Source organism: Pseudorca crassidens, chromosome 8 (genome assembly GCF_039906515.1).
Source record: "Pseudorca crassidens isolate mPseCra1 chromosome 8, mPseCra1.hap1, whole genome shotgun sequence".
Taxonomy (NCBI): Eukaryota; Metazoa; Chordata; class Mammalia; order Artiodactyla; family Delphinidae; genus Pseudorca; species Pseudorca crassidens.
Genome location: NC_090303.1, coordinates 83,818,592 through 83,838,158, shown reverse-complemented (window position 1 = coordinate 83,838,158; position 19,567 = coordinate 83,818,592). Strand labels below are relative to the sequence as shown.

The window sequence follows — 19,567 nt, the reverse complement described above, 5'->3', positions numbered from 1 at the left end:
TTTGAACACAAAAGAGAAACTCCGCCTATTTCACAGACCTTGTCTTAACAACCTCCTGCAGGAACCTTTCTGCAGCCTCAAACCCAAACCGCCATTTGGAACAGCAGGGCCAGGCTAGCAAGTTCAAGTTAGGGAATGCACTAAGGAAGAAGGTCTAAAGCTTGAATCAGAAAAGAGGGACTAGCAAGAGAAACTGGCAAAAAGGGACATTTAAGGAGAAGCCTTTGGCTGGAATTCATTTCTGTCTCCTCCTCCTTATCCAGAGGAATCTGAGCGGAGAAGAAAACACATATCGCTTTTGGTATATGGCCTTACTTTCAAGTTTTAAATTAGATAATAGAAGCTCGGTGAGGCCTCTCTCAGAGGTGTACTTCTCTTGTCCTCTCTTCTGTTTCTTTCTGTCACCACTTTTCTGCATCTTCCTTCTTCTCTGATTTCCACCCTCCACATTCCTCTTCACCCCTGTTTTGTTCTCTTCCACCTCTTCTCTGGTCCTGGTTCTCTTTCCTTCCTTCTCTCCATCTCTTGGTCCTGGTCCTTCTGAGCGCACACCTTCTTGTGCTGGAACGGATGTGAGGTGTGGTGATGTGCAGTGGTGAGGACATGAAGTTATGGACTGGAATGATGCTGGAATAATGCTTCTCATCCAGGAGCCATGCTCCCAAGTGGTTCTCCAGGGAAAGGCTATGTTGTCAGCGTGAGATTATTCTAGTTCTTCCTTAGTTACAGCTTTCTCCTCCCTTCCATCCAGATAGAGTCCCTCAGAAAGCTGAATGCTGCAGAGTGGCGTTGGCGAGGGCTGCATAGATTCTCTCCAGTGTGAAAGTGTGGCTCAAATAGAACTTCCTGTAGGAGTAGGAGCGAAAAACTTTCAATAAGATATAACACCTCAAAAGCTCTTCTGTGGGCACCTAGATACTTCTGTTAATTTTTAAAATTGTCAACTATTAATAACAGGTAACTTGTAAGAGTTAGTGGTTTATTGATAATACTTTACTCTGGAAAACATATAACCACTTCTACCTTCTTTAAGGGTGTCTCTCTGGTCAGACAGAGGCACAAAGGAAGTACTTAATGAATAACTGTTAAATGAATACATGGATGGATGAATGAGGGTTGGAGTTTGGGAAGATAAGGGCTGGGCCCCAGCTAGGGCCTCTAGCTCCTTCCCACTCTCCTCAGTGGAAGGTTGGGGCCTCCAAGGAGCTCAGGGAAGGAAAAGGAGCTCCCCCCTCCCCGCTGCAGAGGCAGACCCTCATGCTTCCCACACTGCAGGGAGAAGGCAGCTCTAGTGACGACAGCGTCCTGCTAGTCTCTGTCCCTTCAGAGCCACTTGCAGGAACTCCCAGGGGCCTCTGGTGGCCCTGGAGGTGCCATACTTAGGGTTTCACTCAGGCCTGTTGGAGGTAAAGAAGAACAGGGCAGGAAGAAAGAGGGCTGAGGGCTTCCCTGGTGGCGCAGTGGTTAAGAATCCGCCTGCCAATGCAGGGGACACGGGTTCGAGCCCTGGTCCGGGAAGATCCCACATGCTGCGGAGCAACTAAGCCCGTGTGCCACAACTACTGAGGCTACGCTCTAGAGCCCGCGAGCCACAACTACTGAAGCCTGAGTGCCTAGAGCCCGTGGTCCACGAGAGAAGCCACCGCAATGAGAAGCCCGCGCACCACCACGAAGCATAGCTCCCGCTCACTGCAACTAGAGAAAGCCCGCGCGCAGCAACAAAGACCCAACACAGCCAAAAATAAATAAATTTATTTATTAAAAAATAAAATAATAATTTAAAAAAAAAGAAAGAAAGAGGCCCCCCCACTCCCACCCCACAGCCTCCTGGAATCATCCCCAGGACCCTAGGACCTGAACCCAGGCCTGAGGTAGAATTCCAGGCCTGTCCCAGGATGGCAGCTGGATTAACCCCATCACCGTACCCATGAGTGGTACCAGCTGGGGCCGGCGGAGGCTGCCAGAGTGCTGAGGAGTGAGAGGGGCTGCAGCCCAGTGGCGTTCTCTCTTTCCCACTCTCCATAGGTGAACGACTCCCTCCAACTGAGGTCACGGGTGCAAGGGATGGAGCCTTCGCTGGGACGGTTTTTTTCTAGGTCAAAAAGGGAATGCATTTGTGTACTTTAATTCACAGAGCACTCTCACAGAGGCCAGCCAACATTTGCGAGGTGCTTATTATGGGCCAGGCACTGTTCCAAACAGTTACAGGCGTCAATGCTCTTTTAATACTCACAACAACCCCTGGGAGGTCAGTGCTGCCACAGTCCCCATTTGCTGCATGAGGATTCTGAGGCCCAGCAAGTTTAAGCCACTTACCTGTGGTCACAAAATGACGAGGCAAGGCCAGAATTCAAGGCCAGATAACCAGGCAACAGAGCCCGTGTTTTTACCACTACGTCATGTGAACAAGGCAGTACCAGTAAAAGGAGGCAACCAACGTGCCTTGGAGAGGTTAACCAAGTGAATTTCCCTAGGAGATTCAGCTAGCTGAACTGGCAATGGCCTTGAACCCAGATGGCCTGAAGCCAGAGCCTGTTCCTGGTCCACTTGGCTTCAGCTACTCAAAGCTGCAGCCTAGCAGCCTCGGCATCACCTAGAGCATGTGAAAAATGCAGTCTCAGGTCCACCCAGACCCACTGAATCAGAATCTGCATATTAACAAGATCCTCAGGGGATCATTTGCACGTGAAAGTTTGGGAAGCACTGTGATAGGTCACACCACCCACTGATAGGGAGTTGAAAGATTCAACTACACAGGTAAGCTTGGGGACGCTGGCTTTTCCAAATGTGGCGCCCGCGCTCTCTCGCTCTCTCTCGCTCTCTCTCTGTCTCTCTCTCTCTGTCTCTCTCTCGTCATCCAAAAGTTCCAAGAGGCTGGGGTGTGACTGTCCTTCCAAACTGAAAGGGTACACTACCTCGCCCAAAGAGAAAAGAGGGGTTCCTTCAGCTCCGAGGAAAGAGCAGGGTCCTGAGGACACCCCAGGATGATTAATTGAAATCAGCCTAGGGGCATCTTGGGAATAACAGTTCCCACGACACAGATGGCCTGTGAGTCTGAAATTCTAGCTGTTCTCTCAAATCCTAGAAATAAGTTTGAAATATTCTCTATTTCTGTCTTCTTCAACTCTAATCTCATGCGGTATGTTTTGAGTGTATGTGTATGTGTGTGTATGTGTGTGTGTGTGTGTCTGTGTTTGAATGTATGTGGAAAAACATTAATTAATGAATCACCATTGTATTAGCAGTCACATAATATGAGAAAGCACTTCTAGACTTGGAGAAAACATGGGCCAGCAATCAGCTCTATTTACCATATAGAACAGGGGTTGTGAACTGGCAGCCTCCGGGCTCACTTTGGTCTGTGGATACCTTTTGTTTGCCCACTAAGTGTTGGCCTGTACTGTACTTTAGTATTTTATGAAGTGGGGAGGGGGGGTATGTGATATAAAAATTCAGATTTTTGTTTTTTCTTGAAAAATCAGAGTATCTGGCAACCCCAGGCTTGTGTTGCAGCGTGGCAACAATTAGTTGAAGCTTTAATTGAAACGTTCACTTTTTCATGCCACTGTCCCCACCACTCCCTATTGTCTCCTCAATGCTGAAACCAAGTGTCAGCCCAGCTGTTGTTTTACCAATGACAGAGTTGAGAGCAAACCCAGCCATTTCTTATATCTATGACACTTAGACTCTTTACTCCTCTATACCCCCTGCAGATGTTTGAGCTGCAACCCCTGGTTTGGATAAAAGTTGGCACAGCTCCCCTGGGATCTACACATTCCTCTAAATCTCTAAATATAACATGATATTCTGACTGCCTCCTGAGCCAATTTGGAGGAATAATTTCTTAGTGGTGTGGTGCACAAATATTTATTGAGCTCCTATTGTGTTCCCAGCCCTGTGCTTGCCACTGCAGAAATTCAGAGGCACCAGAAAAATTTAGTATTGGTTGAAGAAACAAGACTTAAGCCTATGAAACAATCAGGGATAGTATGTTGTGTAAGAGAGGTTATGAGCAAGGAGAGATTTGTCTGGGCAGGAAGGTGTCGTGAGTGGACCTGAAAGGTTAGGTAGGGTTTAGGGTGGCATCAGGAGGAAAGGAGGAGAGGGGGATGAATAAGGCATGGGGAAGGGTAGCTGAGGTTTGACCAGAGCAGAAGATTTGGGCTGGAGAACAGGAGGAGTCAGAGGGCTCCCATTTGAGGAGGGGACAGTGACCAGGTGAGATGGGTACGAGGGGAAAGTTCATGCAGGATCATCCATGCCAAAATGAGTGGATCTGGGGTAAACTAGAACCCAGAAATAAATCGGGAACAGGGCTGCTGTTTCCAGAATGGGTCATGCTGTCTCACACAGACTCTGCGTCTCTTCCTGGAAAACCCCGCCTCATCCGCCTTGGCCAGCCCACTCGTACTTATCCTCTCTGACTCAGCTCAGACCCCAGGCCTTCTGGGACAGCTTCCCGGGAGGAGGGAGGGAGGCCTGTCTTTGTGCTCCTGTGGCACCCCAGGCTTGAGCTTTGAATGTTGCCTGGAAGGAGAGGTTATGTAATTTGGGGACTTACCCATCTGACTCCAAAAATTATAAACCCCTTGAAGCGGGTGCTGTGTCTTTCTTCACTGTGATTCCAAAGCCTTCAACAGTGTTAGGCACTTACCAAGTGCTCAGTGCATGCTTTTGAATGAATAAATGAATGAATGAACTAGCAGAAGATCGCTGCCGTGGTCCAGGCAAGAGATGATAAAGTGGACTAGGGTGGGATCTGTGGGAGTAGAAATGAAGTAAAGAATATAAGAAACATTTGAAAGAAAGGAATTAATAGGATTTGATGCCAAATTGACTATGGTGGCCAAAGATCCCGGAGGAACTCAAACTAAGGTACAGGAGGATGACGGCAACCCTGACAGCACCAGGAAAGTTGGGGTGGGGTACTAGAGGCAATCTTACTCCTATATCTGCCGAGCAGAAAATTCTCCGAGACAAGGGTGCCCCGTGCCCTCCGTTACCTGGACTGTCCTTTTTTTTCTCTGTCTTTCTGCTGCTCCTGGAACTCCAGCCATTTCAGGATCAAGAAAATGGAAATCAAAAGGAAAAGAATAGAGCATGAAACTCTCATTTTAAATCTTGTTTCCAGTTATATTTTTCCTGATGCAACAAAAGCTTTAGAGGCAGATATAAATGTGAAAAAGGCCAGCTGTGACTATATTGGGTGGGTGTGACGCATATTAAAGTAGCAGAAGAAAAAATAGGGAAGGGGGAGGCGGGATGGGGTGGAGTTTGGGCAGCAGAACCCAGGCTGCTGATTTTGCTGAGGTGGAGTGGGTGTGACTCCATCTGTTTGGTCCTGCGTCTTGGCCATTTATTTTATTTGCTGTACATTGCATGTTGCTGCCAACGTGCAAAAACTGCTATAACCGCAACCAGACTAGAACCTGCCTAAATGAGGAGAAAAATCATCACTCGGGGCTTCATGCTGAAAAATTAAAGAGAAGAAACTAAATGTCTGTACAAAGCAATTATTGAGACAAGGAAGCAAAAATTCAATGTTCCCTGTTTCTCACATCCCTCTGATCCGTCTTGTACATGACAGCCCAGACTCAGTTGCCGTAGCTCCCTGGCTGGTCCCTCCACACCTAGCCTCCCTCTCTTCAAATCACTGTCACTGCAACAGCCAGCATGACCTTTTTAAAATGTACATGGGATCACGCCGCTTCCCTGTTTAAAATGCTGCTAAGGCTCCCATTACACTTAAAGCCTAAATCCATTCGCATGGCTTCCCAGCCCCTGCCTGGCTTGGTCCCTGCCCACTTCTATGTATGTCGTCCTACCACCATCCCCACTTCCCTACTGGCCTTCCTTCCCTTTCTCTGCACTCACCAAGCTGCTTCCTCAGGGCGAAGCCTCATTTGTTGCCTTACCCTGCACAGCTTTCTCCACCCTTTAACTGGCTCGTGCATGTTTCTCCTTCAGGTCTTTGACTCCTCTGACCTCCTGGAGATATTAAAAGCTGTCTGTGCCAGAGATTGCCAGTAGGTCCCGAGCATGCCCTTTTCCCTTCTCCCTCCGGGGCAGAACATCTAATTTTGTGTTGGGCCCATGGCTATGTGGAATGGAGGCTGCATTTCCCAGCCTCCTTTGCAGCTGGGTGTGGCCATGTGACTGAATTGTGACCAGTGAGGTATAAACAGAAGCCGTCCTTCCCAGAGTAATAAAGAAAATCTGTAAGTTAACATTCTAAGACAGTCAAAATATCTCGCTATTAGATATCAAATATCTTCCTCCATTAGAGTCCAGGGCTCTCCAGCTCAGCAATGTGACATCTTACCATCTTACATCTTCCTTCATTACAGATCTCTGTATGATATACAGAGTGACAACCCCAGTTTAAATTCTTTAACAGCGGGCAACTAACAAGTCTTTTTCTTGTGTTAATAGTTTTTCTACTTCCAGCTCAAGTTAGAATTAATAATACAAGCTAATTTTTTTCTTTTTGTCCGTGCCTCGCAGCTTGCGGGATCTCAGTTCCCCGACCAGGGACTGAACCCGGGCCCTCGGCAGTGAGAGCACAGAGTCCTAACCACAGGACCGCCAGGGAATTTCCTACAAGTTAATATTAATTGAGAGTTTATTACATCCTCCTGTAAATTTGCTGAGGCTGGGCCGAGCACTTGATGCACGTGAGCTCATTTAATCCTGACACGATCTGTTTGAGGTTGGCAGTACCGCAATTTCTACTTTATAGGTGTAAAAACCGAGGCCCAGCAGAGTTAAGCAATATGCCCCCAAGGGCTCATAGTCAGAGTGGTGACTTGGGCCCAGGGTTGTGTGAGCTCTTACCCATTATGAGAGATTGCATCCTCTGAGCTCTCCTGGTTTTCAGTTTATTACTGGCATTCACAAAGAAAACTTTCTTTTTTTAAATTCTGTCTCTGAGTTGCTGGTCCCTGTCAAGACAAAAATCTCCTTCTCTCTGACACCTCGTTTTTCTCTTCTGGTGACATTTACTAATTTTTTTCTGTTCTTCCTTTTCTTTGACACCACAAATCAAGTTCACTAGGACCCCGGTTCCCATTTTATCTTTGCTCTCTGGCCGTGGTGCCCTGTGGTCTAAGTGCTCTCGACCTCTGTCTCTCTCATACCAACCAGTCTTAAGACGCAACCCTTAGTCATCTGTACATGTAAGGACATTTCCTCAGGCATGGAGAAGACAGGCCTGCAGGAGGGAGCTTTCCAGAAAACGTTAAAAAAAAAAAAAGTGACTATGGAAGCTCCATAAAGTTCAAGCAGAGGCCAGGTAAGTAGGTAACGGAACCCAGGGACAGATGATGACATTTTAAACAACGTTTTGATTACTTTTCTGTAGGACTAGAAACGAGTTTAGAAATTAGGTTTTACTTTTCCACCTGTGTTACTAATTTATTCTTAATATTGAAGAAGCTACTTTCCATTTTTTATAAAATTCCTCCTCTGGGGTCAAGCCCACGATGCTTGTGGAGAAGGAGAATTAGGCAAAGAGACCAGGAAAAGGTTGCCCTGAGTCAAGAATACAGACTGGATACTGAGGGGCAATACTTCATGCACCTCCCTGTGCCCATTAACCAAGATAACTTGGTTTCTGGATCTCCCAGCACAGACCATCTGGAACGTCATGCTGGCTGGATTTGAGTCATGTACCTGAACTGGTTGTGCTGGTGCAAGTCGGCAAAAATCTGAGAGAGGGCCTCACTCTCCCCCTTGGCCATCAGCTGCGTGAGGCTCTCGCTGGGCTGGGAGGCTTGGAGTTTCTTCTGCACTAACTAGATGGAGGAAAAAAGCAAAACCAGGTGGTTAAGTTCTCAGCGTCTCTGCATTTTCCTAATATCATGGTCCAGACCCTAAAGGTTAGAACTCAGCTGTCCTATCAGACAGAGCCACGCCAACTGCATAGAGAGGCAATTCTGAGGCCATATCTGTTTGTTTATACCTCCATACTGTTATAATATCCTTTGGTGTCCCAAGAATAACATTGTCCCTGAAAACTTTAAACATAATTTAGTAGATAAGCTATTCTTATTAACATACCTTAATGTTATTGAATAGCCTATTAATATAAACTTTAATAAAGCTTATGCTACTTGGTTTTATATTTAAATGGAAGGGGATTAAATGTTTATTGTAGGAATTTAATGTTTTTCAAATTCATTTCTCTAAGAAATATCCTACGTTGAGCTACTTTTTATGCCAGAGTAAAACTGCCTATTTTCCTGTTGCCTGTGATACCCCAGAGATGCCCCAGTTGTGCACACTGCTCATAGCCATTCAATATTTATTGAATATCAACTACGTGCCAGGCACTGGGGAATCGAAGTGATGAAAACAGATAAAAATCTCGGCCTTCATGGATTTTGTGTTGTAACTCAAGTCAGGCTTCTGTTCATTATACTATAAGGCCTGGGGCAAAAAGGCCCAGGTGGCTTCCCTGAATTCTATCAAATATTTAAAGAAGTAGTAACACCAATCGTCACAAACTCAGAAACAGAGGAGGAGGGAACACTTCCCAAATTACTCAGTAAGGTGAGTATTACCCTGATACCAAAGCCAGGCTATCACAAGAAAACTACAGATCAATATCTCTAATGAACATAGATGCAAAACTCCTTAACAAAATGCTAGTGAACCACATCCAGTAATATATAAAAAGGATCATACACACTGTAACCAAATGGAATTTATTGCAGGAACACAAGGCTGGTTTAACATCTAAAAGTGAATTAATGTAATATACTATATTAATAGAATAAAGGACAAAATATGTGATCATCTCAGAAGATGGAGAAAAAGCATCTGACAAAATTTAATACCCACTCATGATAAAAATTCTCAATAAACAAGGAATAGAAGGGAATTTCCTGAACCTTATAAAGGGCATCTACAAAAATCTCATGGTTAACATCATGCTTAATAAAAGACTGGATGTTTTTCCCCTAATACCAGGAACAAGGCAAGGGTGTCTACTTTTGCTACTTCTGTTAAACATTGTACTGAAGGTTCTAACTAATGCAATAAGGCAATAAACAAATAAATGGATCCAAACTGGAAATGAAGTTAAGCTGTCTTTATTCGCAGATGACATGAATGTATGCACATATGTAGAAAATCCCAAGGAATCCACAAAAACTACTACAACTAATAAACAAGATTAATACACAAAAACCAGTTGTATTCCTGTACATTTTCAATGACTGATGCAAAAATTAAATTAAGAAAACAATTCCATTCACAATAACATCAACAGCAATCAAATACTTAGGAATAGGGCTTCCCTGGTGGCGCAGTGGTTGAGAGTCCGCCTGCCGATGCAGGAGACACGGGTTCGCGCCCCGGTCCGGGAAGATCCCACATGCCGCGGAGCGGCTGGGCCCATGAGCCATAGCCGCTGAGCCTGCGCGTCCGGAGCCTGTGCTCCACAATGGGAGAGGCCACAACAGTGAGAGGCCCGCGTACCGCAAAAAACAAACAAACAAACAAACAAAACCAAATACTTAGGAATATATTGAACAAAAGAAGTGTAGAACTTGTAAACTGAAAGCTACAAAACATTGCTAAGGGAAACTAAATTAGATTGACATAAATGGAAAGACATTCGATATACATGTATTAAAAGACTCAATATTGTCAAGATGGCAATTTCCCCTAAATTGATATATAAATTCCACGTCCTTATCAAAATTCCAGCAGGTGTTTTTTTTTTTTTGTAGAAATAGACAAGTTGATCCTAAAATTTACATGGAAATGCAAAGGATCTGGAATAGCCAAAACAATTTGAAAAAGAGCAAAATTGGAAGATTTACAACACCCAATTTCAAAACTTACTATAAAGCTACATTAATCAAGACATTGTGGGATTGGCACAAGAATAGGCAAACGAATCAATGGAACAGAACTGAGAAGCCAGAAATAGAGCCTTACATTTATGGTCAATTGATTTTTGGCAAAGATGCCAAGACAATTCAATGTGGAAAGGATAGGCTTTTCAACAAATGGTACTAGGACAGTTGTATATCCACAGGCTAAAAAAAAAAAAAGTACTTAAAAAAGTACCCCTACCTCACATCATGCACAAATATTAATTCAAAATGGACCAGAGACCTAAATGTAAGAGCTAAGTCTTCTAGACTTCTAGAAGAAAATATAGGATAACATCTTAGTGACTTTGGGTTGAACAAAGAGTTTTTAGATACAACACCAAAAGCCTGATCCATAAAAGGAAAAATTGATAAACTGCATTTCATCAAAATTTTAAACTTCTGGGCTTCCCTGGTGGTGCAGCGGTTAAGAATCCACCTGCCAATGCAGGGGACACGGGTTCAAGCCCTGGTCCGGGAGTATCCCACAGGCTGCGGAGCAACTAAGCCCGCGCGCTGCAACTACTAAAGCCTGCGCGCCTAGAGCCCGTGCTCTGCAACAAGAGAAGCCACCGCAATGAGAAGCCCGTGCACTGCAATGAAGAGTGGTCCCTGTTCGCCGCAACTAGAGAAAGCCTGTGTGCAGCAACAAAGACCCAACGCAGCCAAAAATAAAAATAAATAAAATAAATAAATAAAATAAAAATTTTAAACTTTTGCTCCTCAAAAGACATCATTAAGAAAATGAAAAGACAACTCACGGACTGGGAGAAAATATTTACAAATCATACATCTGATAAAGGACTTGTATCCAGAATATGCAAAGAACTCTTACAACTCAATAAGAAGAAAAAAATCAATTTAAAAATAGGCAAGGGACATCCCTGGTGGTCCAGTGGTTAAGACTCTGCGCTTCCACTGCAGGGGGCCTGGCTTTGATCCCTGGTCAGGGAAGTAGATCCCACATGCATGCTACAACTAAGAGTTTGCATGCCACAACTAAGAGTTTGCATGCCACAACTAAGGAGCAGGTGAGCTGCAACTAAGAAGCCGGCCTGCCTCAACTAAGACCTGGCACAACCAAATAAATAAATTAAATATATATATATATATTTAAGTTTCAATAAAGATTTGAATAGAAATTTCACCAAGAAGATATATAAATGACTAATAGGCCCATGTAAAGTTGCTCGACAGGAAACCCTAATTAAAAACATAACACATCCACTAAAATGACTTTAATTAAAAAGATAATACTGGGCTTCCCTGGTGGCGCAGTAGTTGAGAGTCCACCTGCCGTTGCAGGGGACACGGGTTCATGCCCCGGTCCTGGAAAATCCCACATGCTGCGGAGCGGCTGGGCCTGTGAGCCATGGCCGCTGAGCCTGCGTCTGGAGCCTGTGCTCCGCCAAGGGAGAGGCCACAACAGTGAGAGGCCCGCATACCGCAAAAAAACAAACAAAAAGATAATACCATTGTTTTGTTTTTGTTTTTTTGGGCCATGTGGCTTGTGGAATTTTAGTTCCCTGACCAGGGATTGAACCCAGGCCCTCAGCAGTGAACAGAGTCCTAACCACTGAACCGCCAGGGAATTTCCAACAATACCATTGCTGGTGAAGATGCGGAGAAACTAAAACCCTCATGCATTACTGGAGGGAATGTAAAATGGTACTGTCACCTTGGAAAACAGTTTGCCGGTTTAAACATAAACTTACCATATGACCCAGCAATTCCAATTCCTTGAAATCTACCCATGACAAATGAAAACATACCCTAACATACATCTATACAAAAACTTGTACACAAATGTCCACAGCAGCATTATTCATAATAGCCCCAGACTGGAAACAATCCAAATGTCCATCAACTGGTGAATAGATAAAACATGGTATGTCTATACAATGGAATACGATTCAGCAACTGAAAGGAATAAGTTATTGATAATCTGTGACTCTACCCTAGAGTTGGCCCCATGCTATGATATGGATGAACTTGAAAAACCTTATGCTAAGTGAAAGAAGCCAGACATGAAAGCCTATATATTATAGGATTCCATTTATATGAAATGTTTCAGAAATATGAGTAGAGATTGAAGACAGATCAATGGCTGCCTAGGGCAGAAAGTAGGAACAGGGAATGGCTGCAAATGGGCATGAGGGAATTTTTTAAGGTGATGGAAATGTTCTAAAACTGGATTGTGGTGATGGTTGCACAACTCTATACATTTACTGAAAAATCTGAACTGTACACTCAGGTGAATTTTAATCAGTAAAGCTGGTTAGAAAAGGCCCAAGGCAAGGCTTCCCAGGGTGCCCCCGTATCAGCTCACTGAAGCTCTACAGCTCAGCTCTGACCTTGGCTGGAGGAGCCAATGGTGCCCACTTACCTGTGAGTCTCCTGAGGGACTGCAGCTGTTCTTGGGTACCAGGCAGTGAGTGACGAGAATCCTAGGGTCTTTGGTGGTGATGGACAGGCCCTTCTGCAGAATTTGAACCAGTCGGATCCAGAAGTGGAAGACAGTCTGAGGATGGTCAGGGTGGAGCCTTAGGTAGTAGATCTTCTCCGTGACTGTCCTCGACCGCAGGACACGTTGAAAGCGGTCACAGACCTGGAGCTCCACAAACTTCAAAGGGAGAATCCTGAAGGCGTGAGGGAAGACACATATTGCTTCTGATCCAACCCTGTCTTCATGAAAATGAGGAGTGTCTCCTTCAGAACTGAGGCTTTGGTGGGTAGGAGAGAGAATGCTTAGCACAGTGGTGCTCAAACTTTGGGGAGATCAGATTCACCTGGGGAGCTTGTTTAAAATGCAGACGCCTCAAGATAACCCCAAAGATTCAGATTCAGTAGGTCTGGGGTGAGCCCCTGGAATCTGCATTCTAACCTCTACCCATCCTGCCATGATTCTCATGCTGGTGTTCCCTGGATCCTGCTTGAGAGGGACAGCCCGGGAGTAAGGTAGCTGGGATCATAGGGCTTTTCAATTTCCTTCTTGAGAGCACAACAGGAGCTGGGTCCCACTGTCCAGCTTGTCCATTCATTGACCTCAATGCCTCCATTACTCCTCCCAAAGGAGTTAAGATTCAAGGAGTTGGCTTTGGATCTAGTATTAGTCAGCTGGGTCTGGGCTGCACTTGCCATAGGTGTACCTAGAACATAATGGAGAGGTCTATCACCGAAGCAACATGGAGCAATGAAGGGTTTGCTTGGGCTTCTGGGAATATCTAGAGATTCCTGAGATATCCTACAGAAGAGGCTCAAACATCTAAAAGGGCCGTTTCATCCCCGACAAGCATAATGTTACAGCTCCAAGTGAGACTTTGTTCCACTCACTTTACCAGTAGGAAGACTGCAATGCAGCAAGTAACCTGTGACTCAAAAATTATTTGTGTCTAGTTAGTTGCATAAGGACTAGAACCTGCATCTCCCAGCCAGTGCTTCATCTGCCAGACTGCCTGGCTTCCTTGCCCCTTGGCCCCAAGTGGAGAGATTTCCTAAGAATTCAGTGCAGTGAATGCAGCGAGAAGGAAAGAGGGCGTGTAGACTGGCCCTCACTCCTGTCCACTTTATGGCCCCCCTTTGCCCCCCTTCAGGATGCTGACCTCTTCAGGATGATCTTGGGGGCTGTAGTTGGTTGGTTCCATGTCTGGCTCTGCCCATGGTGCCATTTGACGTTGGCCATGAAGAGGATGTTGAGAAGAGGCAGGCAGGGCACAGAGGAGGTCACCCCAAGGGCCATGGTGTTGGAGGCTTTGTAGATGTCTATCCAGTTCCTGCTCTTTTTGACCTGCAAAGCAGCACCCCCAGGGCACAGTCTGAGCACTGGCAGAAGCAGCAGTATGTTTTGGGCGAGAGCTTCTCAGACTCAGCACCATTCACAGTTTGGGCTGGATAATTCTTTGCGTGGGGGAGGAGCTGTCCTGTGCACGGTAAGATATTTAGCAGCGTCCATGGCCTCTGCCCAATAGATGCCAGGAGCAATCTCCACCCTCCCCCCATACAAATTGCGATAACCCCAAATGTCTTCGGACATTGCCAAATGCCCCCTGGTGGCAGGGGCAAAATCATCGCTTGTTGGGAACCACAGTTTAACCTATATTGGTTAAACAACTGTACCAGTATTTACTTTACCTACTATTAGCAATTGCCCACAAGGGTTCCTTGACGTGTGTCACACTTCTGTGAATCCTCCCCAGACTGTTTCCTGGATTTTCTTTGAAGAACCTGTCCTTTGGCACTTTCTTGAGGGGCCCTATTATCTCCTGCACCTTCTCTGCACTGTCAGGTCCCTGTAACTTCCAAGTTCTGTTTATTCTGGGTTCCATCTGGCCTGAGGGGAGCCCAGACAAGGAAACAAAAATGCACTGAGTGCCGTTGCACTAAGGCCTTTGCCTCCTGTGTTTCACGGAACAGCCAGGTCAGTCCCACCCTTATTACAATAGAGGAAACTGGGATTCAGGGTGTGCAGGTCACCTTCCTGATGACACCTCCTGATAAGAAAGCAGTGGACTGGACTCTGAGCCCAGATCTCTCTGGGCGTCCAGCTCCTATTCTTTCACCCACCAACATTTCTGTTCTGAACCCTCAAAGGGCAGCTCATTTTACTGCCTCTTTGTTCATCTGCTTTGAGCTGACAGCCTGGAGGAGGAAGTAAATCGAGGGAGGAAGCTACCAAATCCTCCACTCAGAGCAGACAACACTTGACCTCTCTCCCCAGAGTGACTGCAGGAGAAAACCTATCCGGAGCTCTGCAAAGTCAGGGTCAGATGGGGTAGCCTTGCCTCAGGTTCCTCTCTTTGCCTCAGTTGTCACTCCACTCCAGTTCCAGGGACAGACTCTCCGTCACATTGTGGGAACAGATTTAGAGGAATCAAGGAGTGCCATTCTGAGCGGCCCAAGAGTACCTGGACAAAGTTGCTTTCAAACACCACTGATTCAGGAAACAGGTTGAATTCTGGAGAATGAACCATCTGGCAGAGCAGTGCCTCCTCCACACCCAGGCCCACTCCAGGATTTGGTTCCCTATCCACAGGAAAGAGGCCCCTGAATTCTTCCCAGGCATTCAGGGAAGGGAAGGTTGGATAGGATCTTGTGACTTTGGCTGCCTTCTTCGATTTGTTCCAAGTCTTTCTATGTGGAACTGATGACAGCATTTCCGCACATGCTCAGGGGCCTGTTGCGCATTTGTCCTGGGATCTCTCTCTTCCCTTCTGGCCTTGGGCAGCTGGCCAAGGCCTGGGACCACCAATCAGATCACAATGATGAATGGATGACATCATGAAAAACCAGGGCAGGCCTGCAGGAAAAGGAAATGCAGAGGAGCCTCCCTTTTCCTCCAGGGTGCTTTCACAGCTTGTTTAGTGCCCTGACAGGCCCCAGCCCTTCTCAGGACCTGAGCTCCCCCAGAACTTGCTAAGAAAGTACTGAACCAGGCACAAAGCAAAGAAGGAAGGCTGTTAGGAATCTCCTTCTGCTTCTAAAAGGAAAATACCCTCCCTGCCTTTCAACCCTCCCTTACTCTGAATGAGACTACCCCCAAAGAGTTTTCTTATTTATTTATTTATTTATTTTTCCCCAAAGAGTTTTAAAGGCTGTTGTCAATTTAAAACCCAGCCTTCCTGAGCTTTGTACCATGTGGGCCCCACATACCCTGGTTTATCTGCAGTAGCCTTTGCTGTTTCTGGAAGGAGTTGAGGGGCTGTAGGTGCCTGCTCTGCGTTCTCCTACAGCTGGCTGGCTACTTCTGCGGGCCTTATTTCCCTGAGGAAGTCACACTGAAGAACCGTAGAAACAAGTAGTTTCTTACCCAGAGGCTGGCTTGGTGAGGGTACCAGCTGAGAGGAACAGAATCCCAACAAGTAGCTCTGCTGGATCAACAAGCCCTACTTCCTCATCCTTGAGCCAGAGGAAGAAAGAGCCCAGATCTTGGGATGGCTAGATCAGAGGCAAAGAACCAAGCAGCCTGACTGCTATTCAAGTCTATTTCAGGGAGAAATCACATTCTAGTTTGGACAAAATTCCAGAATCTATTAATCATCAAGGAACATTCACCATCAAGGTTAAATACAGTCAATTTAGAAAAGCAATCTGACAACCAACATATGCAAAGTACAAGCATGGAGGTTTATTTTTGTGTTTCATTAACAAGTCAGGGAGAAGGCTGAAAGGTCACGAGGCTTCCCTTATCTGATTCATTCAGCTCCCTCTCTGAGTCGTTTCCATTACGCCCCTGCTCTATCGGCTCCCTCATGGCTAAAGCAACTTCTGCACTCACGTTCCTTGTTTTCTTTTGTTTACCACGTGGGAGAAATGTCCTCTATGGTAACATTCTCTAAGGATGGGGTCAGAGACTGCATCCTGTGGTTTGCATTTCCCTGGAAACAACATACAGTACAAAAGTGATGGCAGTCATACGCGGATATGATGCTTTTCACAGTTAAAGCTTACCTGCAACAGTAAATCTTATTGGCTTAGATACATGGTTTGGATATATTTGGCCATTGAGACATTCAAACATTCCCTTCAATATGGAAGATGACTTTTTCTCTTTACAAGCCTGTTGAGCCCATTTTTGTGGTGTGTAGAGGGTGGCTTTTTAGCACCCAGTCTAAATAGCTAATTGTGAGGAAGCAAGTTTTCAGCTCTAAACAAAATGCTACACAATGATAAAATGGTGCCTTAAGTTCCTATTCCTTCCTACCTGCCCCCATCAAACCTCAAAAACTAGCACACTGAATCTTTAAAAAAACATTTGACAGATACTTAGTTGTCTGTCCCAATATCCATTCTCTCCATTCCTTTAGTAATAGAATGGTTGGGTTTTAGTTGGACACAAGTTTCTGGAATAAATATGTCATTTCCTGGCCTCCCTTATAGCTAGGTAAGCCATAGGACAAAAAAAAAAAAAAAAAAAAAAGAGGTAAACTCAAGTGTTGGGTGAAATTTCTATGAGGAATCATTATGGGAAGGGGATATGCTCTTTTCCACTCCTTGTTTTTCCCTTCTGACTGGAATACAGACTTGACGGCTGGAGCTGGAGCAGCCCTTTTGGGCCATGAAGTGGCATGCCAAGGATGGTAGCATAGCACGATAAAAGGGCTCCAATTCATTGTGAATCATAAAATTATCATATAGTCCTGAACTCTGTACCTCCAGACTTCTTTTAAGTATGAAAGAAATAAAGGTTTTCTGTGACTTTGAGCCAGACTTAAAACAAGCTGATAGAACTATATAAAATGACTATCTACTCTTCTGGGCAAATTTTACAGGAAATTATGGTACTATTTACCAATAATTCTAAGCAATGAAGAAAATGGGGTTAATTTACAATCAAGTTGGACCTTAAGAATGACAAACATAATTTCTGGAAAAAGTTGTATAAATATATATTCCAGTAATATGAGTAATTTATTGGTTTTGTTTTTCTGTGTATACATTGATGTTGATGCTGTCACAATTGTTGACTTTTGCGCATTTACTGATGAGCACTTTGGTTAGAGTCTCCTCGACTATGTTGACTGTCCTTTGGTTTGAGGCTAAAGTCACTTGGGCAGGGTTGGGTATCATTTCAAAAGCTTTCTCAAGAATGACCAGGAAGGACTTCCCTGGTGGTCCCGTGGTTAAGACTTCACCTTCCAATGCAGGGGGTGCGGGTTCAATCCCTGGTCAGGGAGCTAAGATCCCACATGCCTCGCGGCCAAAAAACCAAAACATAAAACAGAAGCAATATTGTAACAAATTCAATAAAGACTTTGAAAATGTCCACATCAAAAAAATCTTAAAAAAAAAAAGAATGATCAGGATATCTGGTTGTCAGTTGAGGCTGGGCCCAGGTTTTGTGGGGTTTAAAGCTTATACAATTTTGGAGACTCTTAAAAATAAAGAAGACTGGAAGGAGGGGTGAGTCAGGCGTTATTGTTTAATGGGTACAGAGTTTCAGTTTGGAAAGATGACCAGGCCTCAGAGATTCGTAGTGGTGTTGTTTGCACAACAATGTGAATGTATGTACTGCCACTGAACTGTAAACCTAAAAATGGTTAAAATAGTAAATTTTACATTGTGTGTCTTTTACCACAATTAAAAAAAATGCTGGAGCATAAAAAATGAAATTTTAAAATCCTACAAAAATATGATACAAAATTGCTGGAGGTCCTCCTAGGGCCTTGGAATAGCCCCTGTGATTAAGGAACCCTGAAGCTTAAGCTTTATTATCTTCATGGTAAATATGTTCCATTTAAATACGTGTCACTATTTTTAAAAAAAACTGGGACTTCCCTGGTGGCGCAGTGGTCAAGAATCCGCCTGCCAATGCAGGGGACATGGGTTTGAGCCCTGGTCCAGGAAGATCCCACATGCAGCAGAGCAACTAAGCCCGTGCGCCACAACTACTGAGCCCACATGCCGCAACTAATGAAGCCCATGCACCTGGAGCCCGTGCTGCACAACAAGAGAAGCCACCACAATGAGAAGCCGGTGCACCGCAACAAAGAGTAGCCCCCACTCACCACAACTAGAGAAACCCCATGTGCAGCAAAGACCCAATGCAGCTGAAGATAATAAATAAATAAATAAATAAAATTTTTTTAAAAAAGGAAGACATAAAACATAAAATTTGAAATAAGAAAACACAAATAAGTACAAGTAATAAGGAAGTACAGGCTCCTGGGTAAAGGTAGTAACATGAAGCTGTATTACTTAGAGTATAATCTAGGTAGTCAAAAGCCCCCAAAATACAGTGAGTCAAACAAAACAGAATTTTGATTCTCTCTTACTTAGTGGTCCAAAGGTAAGCAGTCCATAGCTGGTAAGAGTATCTCTGCTATTCTCAACAGGTGGGTTCCAAGGTGGTTGCTCTGGCTCCTGCCATTATGTTTGCATCCTGGCCAGTGAGAAGGGGAAAGGGGAAGGGGAGTGTACACTCTTTCCTTTTAAGGGCATGGCCTGGAAATGGCATAATCACTTTTGCTCACATCCCATTGGTTGGAATTCTGTCACATGGCCACACCCAGATACAAGGGAAGCTGGGAAATGTAGCTTTTCGCTGGGTGGCCATGAGCCCATGTAGAACTGTAGAGTTCTATTATTTATTATTTAAGGATGAAGGATATTGGTGGATTATCAGCAGACTCTGTAAAGAAGCATGTCACAGAATTACTCCCTCTGACATCCACAGTAAACACATATATTTTTTTTAACAGCAAAATTTTAACTAGTGACACTCTAACCAGGAAAGAGGTTACGTGGTGGCCAAAGGATAGGGAAAACAGAAAACCCAGGTATGGCCTGATAATAAAGAAAGCAAGTTAATATAATTGTGTGTGTTCTCACAAATTACCCACCACCCCCAAAAGGAGACAGGCAGCCAGAGTCATGAGTAATCAGCTCAGGGAAAACAACAGTAAGAAAAATCTTCAAGAGTAGAAGCCCTTATTGATCAGAGCACTGCCTCTGCAGAGGCAGAAAAGCTCAGCTGGGCTCACCGTTTTTCAGATCTCCAGGCTGAATTGACAAAGATTATTCCATGAGAACAGGATGCATCTCCAACTAGAGAAAAGGACATTTAAAGGGCCATAGGAGAGATAGCACAGCCCAAGATCTCACCTGGACAGACAGTCCAAAAGAGATTGGAGATGAGAAGTAAGTTGGAGTGAGGGCAGAACAGGCAGGATGTAGCTGAGGGGCTGGGT

General features: G+C 44.8%; 1 protein-coding gene across 2 annotated transcripts; it reads right to left on the bottom strand.

Annotated features, from left to right (window-relative positions):
* Positions 1–1,820: 1,820 nt before the first annotated feature.
* GARIN1B (golgi associated RAB2 interactor 1B) lies at positions 1,821–18,037 on the bottom strand. Of its 2 annotated transcripts, XM_067746929.1 has the most exons (6): positions 14,786–18,037; positions 13,484–13,668; positions 12,268–12,520; positions 7,672–7,793; positions 5,004–5,041; positions 1,821–2,092 (listed from the first exon to the last, which is right to left on the bottom strand). In XM_067746929.1, exons 1-6 carry the CDS (start codon positions 15,032–15,034, stop codon positions 1,917–1,919), a joined length of 1,023 nt encoding a protein of 340 aa, XP_067603030.1. In that variant the 5' UTR covers positions 15,035–18,037; the 3' UTR covers positions 1,821–1,916. The 2 variants fall into 2 exon arrangements, with proteins under 2 accessions (XP_067603030.1, XP_067603031.1); XM_067746930.1 differs by lacking the exon at positions 14,786–18,037 and having other exon boundaries at positions 12,268–12,495; positions 13,484–14,673.
* Positions 18,038–19,567: the final 1,530 nt, after the last annotated feature.

Coding starts and splice junctions, on each gene's coding strand:
- GARIN1B (XM_067746929.1), bottom strand. CDS start 15,034: ATGCTGTCATCAGTTCCACATAGAAAGACTTGGAACAAATCGAAGAAG. Junction 12,521..13,483: donor CCCAAGATCATCCTGAAGAG/GTCAGCATCCTG, acceptor TCACGCCTTCAG/GATTCTCCCTTTGAAGTTTG. Junction 7,794..12,267: donor GTCCCTCAGGAGACTCACAG/GTAAGTGGGCAC, acceptor TCCTCCATCTAG/TTAGTGCAGAAGAAACTCCA.